At 30.8% G+C, this 8643-nt stretch overlaps 1 protein-coding gene across 1 annotated transcript; it reads right to left on the bottom strand.

Moving 5' to 3' along the window:
- Positions 1-352: 352 nt before the first annotated feature.
- On the bottom strand, positions 353-2704 carry LOC107928710 (uncharacterized). The gene is made up of 2 exons (XM_016859973.2): positions 2395-2704; positions 353-1231 (listed from the first exon to the last, which is right to left on the bottom strand). Exons 1-2 carry the CDS (start codon positions 2701-2703, stop codon positions 689-691), a joined length of 852 nt encoding a protein of 283 aa, XP_016715462.2. The 5' UTR covers position 2704; the 3' UTR covers positions 353-688.
- Positions 2705-8643: the final 5939 nt, after the last annotated feature.

Below are 8643 nucleotides of genomic sequence, written 5' to 3'. Positions count from 1 at the left end.
GTTTTAATTTAGGGAAAAAAATAATTTAGATGTCAATCGTAATAAATAAATTAAATATCAAAATTGAATATCAATTTATAAGTTAAAAGAAGATAAACCTTCGAAAGATTAAACATTGCGTGATTTTTAAAAAGAATTACTAGCTTTTAAAGTTGTAATTAACAATTTTTTAATCCATATTATGATGTCTGTAGCTCTCGCTTTTGATGTTAGTCCACTGAATATTGGCGTACATTGAACAAAGTTCCTCGATGTTTATGTACATTAATGCAGGTGTATATAAATTTCAATTGTTTAATAATTTTACATCAGATTTCATCACATACGTACAGGTGACCAAGGACTTACCAAATAAAAATAAAAATGGCAGTGGTATAGGGTTAGGCAAAGATCACACAATCCATTCACTGATACAACATCACCTACGATAACATCCCAATACCTCCTATCCCAACTCAATTTATCCAATTGGTATGCACATGCAGTTTATAAGGTATAAACAAGCTTACGGCTAATTTGCCTTTTTCTTTCCCAACTTACTTTCAGCACCAAACTGGCACTTGGTTGGTAGCGTCACATTGCACTGGCTTCTTCTCATGTCCAGTATGGACAGTGCCTAAGCAGCAGCAGTATAAGTTCATTTTTCTTTCTGTCAATGACGACCATGTATTTTCTGGTAGTAGAAAAATCAAAACAGGAACCTAGTCCAAGATCCCAAGAATGGAAAAACGGCAATCAACAACCTCAGCAGCAACGGTGTGTCTCTGACTCTGTCTCTCCCTACCCTGCTAAATTTATCCTCCTTTCGTTGCTTCGGTGCTCCATTTCCCTTCCGACTTGTTGCCCTTTTTTGGGTCTCTACTTGATCATCCAGTTGATCCCATCCGCCATACTTTGGGACTCTCTGACCACCCTTTCCTTGTAAACCACCATCCGTATTCAACCATGAGCTGTAACTTTCCTTCTCTCCACCAGTCTTATTCGGTTCTTGTTTTCCCTTGTTCGTTCTTGTGTTATTAGCAGCAGCTCTTGTAAATTGTTTCTTCTTGGTCTTGCGTCTGGGTGCAGATTTCCAACTCTCACTTGTCCTTCCAGAAACTTTATCGAACACAAGTGAAAGTGCTGACTGCCCTAGTGGAACTGCTAACGCCATGATAAAAGCATTTGGGCCAGTTCCAAGCAACAACGATATGGCAATGGCTGGTAGCATCCAGCCAAAAGCTCTAAATATCTGTAGGTAACAATCTTAAGGTAAGTATCTTAATATAGTCATCTGAAAGAAGTAAACCCGAAATCCACATCATGTCATATCATGAAGAAAATGTGATATGTAAACAAACAGAACAAGCTACTTTACAATGAATTCAATAATATGCCTGTTACAACTAATTTCAAGATTTTAACTACTTCAAATACATTAGAAATTAAGGGATTTCTCATTATAGTTTCTATTGTTCTTTGTAAATGTGCCTCAAATACATTTTTTTCCCTAAGGAACAAAAACAGCAGAGATTCTTTTTTATGCTTATAGCTTAACTGATTATAATAAACAGCCCTAAAATTCACTTCTAGATGACCACTGTTTGTAATATGATACTAGCAATGATGCAAAGAAAGGACTTTGTGTCGCATAAACTCACAGAAAACACCATTTAAAAGACAGTAAGCTTTTTCTTCATATCACCTACATCCATTGCATGTATGCGGTCAGAGAATCGTGCTGCCGTCAAGGCGTTGTCCTCAAGCTCTAAAGAGAGCCTAAATGCATGTTGAAGTAGTTGAAGAATGGGTTCCATGCCCATGAATCCTCTATGTGCTAGAGGTCATGGGTTCGAATCATGCCATGTGCTCACTTTTCAAAGAATATAATCTCATTCTTCAACGACTTCAAGAGGTGTCATAAGCTCTCCTTAGAGCCAGGGACAAAACCTTGCAAGTGCATCGCTCTTCAGCACAACAGTACCCAAAGATAACAATACCTTACCACCATGATACTCTTACCATATGCCACATAAATAAACACTGATACACAATGCAAGAATATCCTCATATCCTCAAAAGAAAAATCCTTAGCAACTGAGAAAAACCCTATCCTGGCAGCCCCATTGTAAGATAACTTCTAATTATTGTAGAATCATCAGATGCATCAAATTGAATGTATGGCAAAGCAACTGCACCATCTTCTAACCAAGAATCATGCTTTCCTCAAAGCTAAACCCTCATTTCTCTCTAAATCAAATGTTTCCGAAATTCAAATCATTCCCCCAACAACAAAATATTGACGCGATAAATTTATTTTTACTAGTAGTAATGTTAATCTTCAACCAAAATTCAAACAATTTTATAAGCAACCCAGAAAAGCTTGATTAGAAAAAATAAATACCTTTTGATTACCTTGAAAACCCAGAACTCATTATCCTCGTCGAATTCCCAGACATCATCGTAATCATCATAACCAGACCACCAGTTCCTCTGCTTCGCGGCGCTGGTGAACTCGAACTCATCGTCATCATCGTCGGGATTTGGAGGATCGAGTCTGAACCGTCCATTTCTGCGGTGAAAGCAAGTGGAATTGCAGCGTAGGATGTTGTTAGTAATTACTAAGGATTTGTTGAGTCTGAGAGGAGGTGATGAAGTGAGAGGTGGAGTTGGAAGCTCAAGGAAGAGGCGAAGCTGAGTTCCCATCGGTTTGGATAAATTCATTTATTTATTTATTTTTATAGGTTATTAATTATTGGTCAAATTCTGATATTAGCCCCTGTACAATGTGTATATTGTAGATTTAATCCATGTACCTTAATTTGATCAATTTTAATCCTATATATATATATATATTTTAAATTGGTTAATTTTAGTTAACGTACTTTACAAATTTTAAAGTTTCAATCTTAGTCTCAATGTAGTAGTTAAACCTATTTGGTTAAGTTCTAATATTAGTCTTATACTATTACTCTGTGTAAAGTTTATATTTAGTCCATGTTCTCCAACTAGATCATTCTTAATTCCTATACTTTGGAATTTTCAAATTTTAGTATTAATGCAAACAATAATCATTAAATCCTTAGTTGGCCTTTTTGTGGGTAATATGTAAAAATAAGAAGTTGATATAACATTACACATGTGATAATATGTTTGTCACATAATATTTTAGAAATAGCAGTACTTAATGAATTTAATAGTTACTATTTGATCAGGACTAAAATTTTAAATTTTAAAAAATATATGTACTAAAAATGAAAAAATTAAAGTATTGTGACTAAATCTACAATTTATACATAATATAAGTACTAAAAATAGAATTTAACATTAATTATTATTGCCTATGAGATTTTTATCTACAATCTATATATAATAATATATATGATTATATATATATAAGCATAATTTGTTTGAAGTGACAAAATTATGTTTTAGGATGCGTTGGGTTAGCCAAATCTTGTATTATGACTCATAATAGCACATTCCAAAATAAGATTACATTATGGATGCGTTTGTCGAAGGTTTGATTAGGTTCTGTAATAGGATTACGAGAATGTAAAATTATAGGTGAAATGTGAGATTACTTAAAAGCATATTTTACTCAATTATCTTCTTATAGAATTTGGTTTTTAAATAACTTTAGTTCCTTTAATATTTTTTTAGTCTCAATTTCCATAAAATTATGATAAATTTTTACAATTCTTACTTTTTATTACAATTTACATGTTAATAAGAAAATATATTGTATTGAAATGATTTATAAATCATAATTATAATAATTCATGAAAAGTGATTGAACACCAACCATAATGATAGTTATAATCATAATTAATATATTAATAAATAAATTATTAAAGAAAATATAATGATTATAATTGTAATGTATGATATCTACTGACTTACTATTTTTTTTTTGTTTTAAATTAGCCTTAAATTTTATTTAAGAAAAAATCAAAATTGATTAAAATAATAAAAAACAAAGGGTAAATTGGTTCAAAATTTAAGATTACGCCTGTAATCTAATATTACTTAATGAATAAGTCGTAATCAGATTAATTTCTATATTATGGGATGGTCATAATGTGAAATTACGGAATGACCAAAATGTTGAAATCTAAACACTGTAATCTCATTTCGAAATGTAACATTATGGGCAACAAACCAAACACCCCCTATTTGAATTCTAAACATTTCGGCCATTACGTAATTTTACATTTTCAAATAGTATCAGGATGTCATAATAAGGTGTAATTTCATTCTAGCCCATTCTTTAGGTTATCCTAGATTACGGGAGTAATCTTATATTTTGGACTAATTTGCACGTTGTTTTATTATTATTATTATAATTAATTTAGACTTTTTCCTCAAATAAAATTTAAGATTAATTAAAATTAAAAATATCTCTAAACAGTGAAACAACATATTTCATACTTTAAAATTAAAATTATTATATTTACTCTAATAATTTATTTATAAGTATATTAATTATGATTATAATTATAATTATAATTATTGTTGGTAATGCAATTATTTTTCATGAATTGTTATAATTGTGATTTATAAATTTGTTTCAACATTATTTATTTACTTGTTAATAATTGTATTAATTTTCCATAATTTTATGAAAATTAAGACTAAAAAAATATTAAAAGAGTGTTGGAAAGCTCTTGTGGGTTTTTTTTTCTGAGTTATTGGGTAAACCACAAAAATGATCATTTAACTATTGCATTCGTTCTATTTTCGTCACTGAACTATTAATTTTTTCAATTTAGTCACTAAAATTTTCGAAATCAAATATTTTGGCCACTCTCTTGTTAGTTGACATTAGATAATTGACGAGAAGCTGATGTGGGTTTTCTATCGGTGTAATAACAAATTTTGCCCTCCAATGTACACATTCTATCAATTTGAACCTAAATATAAAATATTCAACAATTTTTAAAAAAAAATGTTTTTTTTAATTCTTATTTGACCTTAGTCGTCACATGCCAAAATTGAGAAGAAGGAAAAAGGGTTGAAATAATTATTCTTAGCAAAAAAGGCATTGCTAAGAGCACAAAGAAATTGATGCCTAAGTTGGTTGGACATTTCTCCAAACACAAAATGAGAAAATAGAAAACATAAAAAACACAAGAAGATAATTACGTAGTTTGGTTTCCCTACATCTACAGAGCCTAGCTTAGTGAGAAATATGCACCATCTTCAATAATTACAAAGTGAACCTACTCAATCACACATACTATGATTGTTTCCCTCACCCTTGCACTTTGAAGATACAATACTCTCACCACTGTGAACACCCCTTGTGATCACGACAAGTAAAACCACACCAACAGGTTTTGCTTTAAAAACAACACTCCTACAAAAGTATTCTCTCAAGAACAAATTAAGTGTCTAATAATCAATCCATTTTCCTATGCAAGTTTCTCAAATATATAGACATAATTTAGAGACTTTCTTACAATAGAAGATCCAATACAATCCCAATAAAACAGTAACTCCATCAATAGTAATAAAATATAATAGTAACATACATGATAAATATGAACTCTTTGTAGCTCAACATTAGAACCACGATCCAATTTAAAGTCTATAATTTAAGGGATTCCTTTGAGGAATTTTGTTCCAAACCAATTACCAATATATGTATTCCTTAGCAACATGATATTCCATAATAGGTTCGATATTCACCAAGTAATAAGCATAGCCCAAATATAAGGTTTAATAAATTGCCACCACCTAAATATGGAAACTACCACCACACAGATTTGGTAGGCAAGGAAGTGGGCACTTCCTCTAACACTAAATTGTCAGTTTCATGTTTTTCAACAATTATTTCAACAATTATTATAAGTGGTGATTTTGTGTCAGAAGAAAAAGTTATTATTCATTTTGTATTATTTTGTAAACAATTCATAACACTAATTTTTTTACTATTTATTTTATTTAACTAAAAAGCAAATTTAGAGGAACTTAGACTCTAATTTATGAGATAAATATATGAGAACATAATAACTTGTATAAAAAGCCCAAACAAGTGAAAGAAAAACACTACATGTGTTCTTCATCAGCAATATTCCATCCACCATCATCCAAATAATAGGACAACCCAACAAATCTTTTAGCTTAAACAGTTCGTAAAAGCAACATAATGCTTCAAGGGGTGAGAAAAGGGTTAAAAATGATTTTAAAAAAATATTTTTATGAAATTTTTAGAATTAGAACTAAATTGAAATTTTTTTTAAATGTTGAGAGATAAATTTATTGATTATTTTAGAATTTGAACTAAAATGACAAATTTGTAGCCATTAGAGAGCTAAATTTGATATTAAACCTATAAAAAAAGTCCACATTAGCTTTTTGTCTCTCATCTAAGAAAATCTAACAAGAGAGTGACCAAAATATTTGATTTTGAAAAGTTTAGTGACTAAATCGAAGAAATTAATAGTTGAGTGAACAAAATAGAATGAAGTCAATAGTTTAATGATCATTTATGTACTTTACCCAAAAATTCTATAACAAGGAAAATTTAGTAAAATGTCCTAAAATGTCCTTCTAGGTAATCTTATATTCCGTCAACCAAACACTCGAATACCACATTCCAACCAAATGAACCAAATAAAGCAATGTAATATATCATTTGTAATATTACATTTCTGTAATTCTATTACAAAAGGTAATATTACATTACTTGAACCAAATACCCCCTTAGTGTTCATTATATTACTAAATTGACATAATTTTTTTTAAATAAAACCATAATAATATATTGATTTCTTAATTTTATCATAATGTTGAATAAATGATTTTTATAGCAATTTATTAGTAGTACTTAATTAGTGGCTTTGTGATAGCCCCACACCCGACCCAATCGTTAAGTCCGAACGCGAGACGCCACATTCCTTGCCAAAGTAACTCGGAATAAATTTATCCATAATTAATAGATTTTATGATATAACCATAATAAATCTCCTACGTTTCTAATTATACATATGAACATACATAATAAAAGTTCCATGGTCCTACTTTTAGTATTTCAAGGTTATACGAGGCCAAATATGGAGTTAAGATTCGGATGCGAACTTAAATTATTAAAATTAAACAATGTGCCTTGAGACAGTGAAACAATGTCTCGAGAATGCTTACCTTGTTTCATATATTTAGCTTTAGTGTTTGTTGTCTCGATTAAATTTTTAGACAAATTAATTTAATAAATTTGATCTTGAAACCAAAGAAAATAAATTCATTACAATTCTCCCATCATTTAAAGAATTTGGTCTCCGCAATTTATTGGAAATCAAATGTGAGTATCATACAAAGTTTGCTCCTTTCGGCTCCCAATTAGTTTCCTCGATGCTAAGACTTCGCTTTTTCCTGGAAGTTTTGATCCAAGAACTGTAGTAGTAATTGAACATCCAGGGAAAAATTGGATCTTCATAGGCTTGCTTCTTAAGTGAGTCGCAAAGACTTTGTTTGCTGCTGATTGAAAGTATTTGGTATAGGGTTCCCACCAATTTGCTGGCAAAACTTCTGTGTTCATGATTGATTCTGCTGCTCCAGTATCAATAAAGGCAATAACAGTAATCGGCTTGCCATATTTTTCTGGGTAGATGGAGACAGGAACATGTGGTATGGGAATCTGGGAAAGAAATTTCTTATTCTTATTTAGTCTTTCTTATAGTCCCTAAGGTCGCATTTAGTTTGACATCAACTTTAGCGCCACTACTCATTATTTGATTCGACACTATAGGGCTTCCAAGCTCATTACGCCACTCCCATAATTCCACATATTCAATATTACCACTACCACTAAGGTTATCTCGAACATCATATTAGTCCCCACGTAAATTTCACAAGTTTCTCACCGTAATACACTTACTTCTATGTAGATTTTTCTTACGTCTCCTATTATCTCTCATGAAAGGGTTATTCTTTGGTATTATTTCTTTTACTTAGTCACTACTATATTTATACTCATACCTACCTCTACTTACTCCACTTAATTTCCTTATCAAGTTTTCTTAGCATTAAATATCACGATTAACTCTGCTCACCTTTATTACTTTCCATTTAATCATATTACTCTCGCAGTTATTCACTTGGCCTACCTAAATAAGCTCATACTCTATTTATCTCCTTTGACCACTAGTGGATGTCATACTGTAACACCCCAAATCCGGTCTAAACGTTATGACCAAATCTGGCGATGTCACATTGTAACATCCCTTACCCGTATTCGACACCGGAATAGGGTACGAGGCATTACTAGAGGACATACATTTGCATACGTATTAAACCGAGTTACAAAATTTCATCTGAATTAAAACTTTTAAATTAGTAACGTGTTTTTATAATTCTTTACAACATATCCTCGAAATATTATATTCATAACAAATAGGGCCTACGAGACCCGATATTTACTCATGTAATTCAAAGCTTCATTTCTATTTCATTCAATTCACAATTTCTCATGTTTACAATTCAAATCAATTTCTCAATCCAATATATATATCTCAATCATCTAAGAATATAATTCAAGTTACACGAACTTACCAGACTAAATTGCAGAAATACCAAAATTCAGGGACATTTTGGTAATTTTCTATTTTCCTCGAATTTCCACCAAATCTTGATATAAATTAATATTTCATTCAATTTATTAAT

The sequence above is a fragment of the Gossypium hirsutum genome, chromosome D11, assembly GCF_007990345.1.
Source record: "Gossypium hirsutum isolate 1008001.06 chromosome D11, Gossypium_hirsutum_v2.1, whole genome shotgun sequence".
In the NCBI taxonomy this organism is placed as follows: domain Eukaryota; kingdom Viridiplantae; phylum Streptophyta; class Magnoliopsida; order Malvales; family Malvaceae; genus Gossypium; species Gossypium hirsutum.
This window is presented reverse-complemented; position numbering and strand designations above follow the sequence as displayed.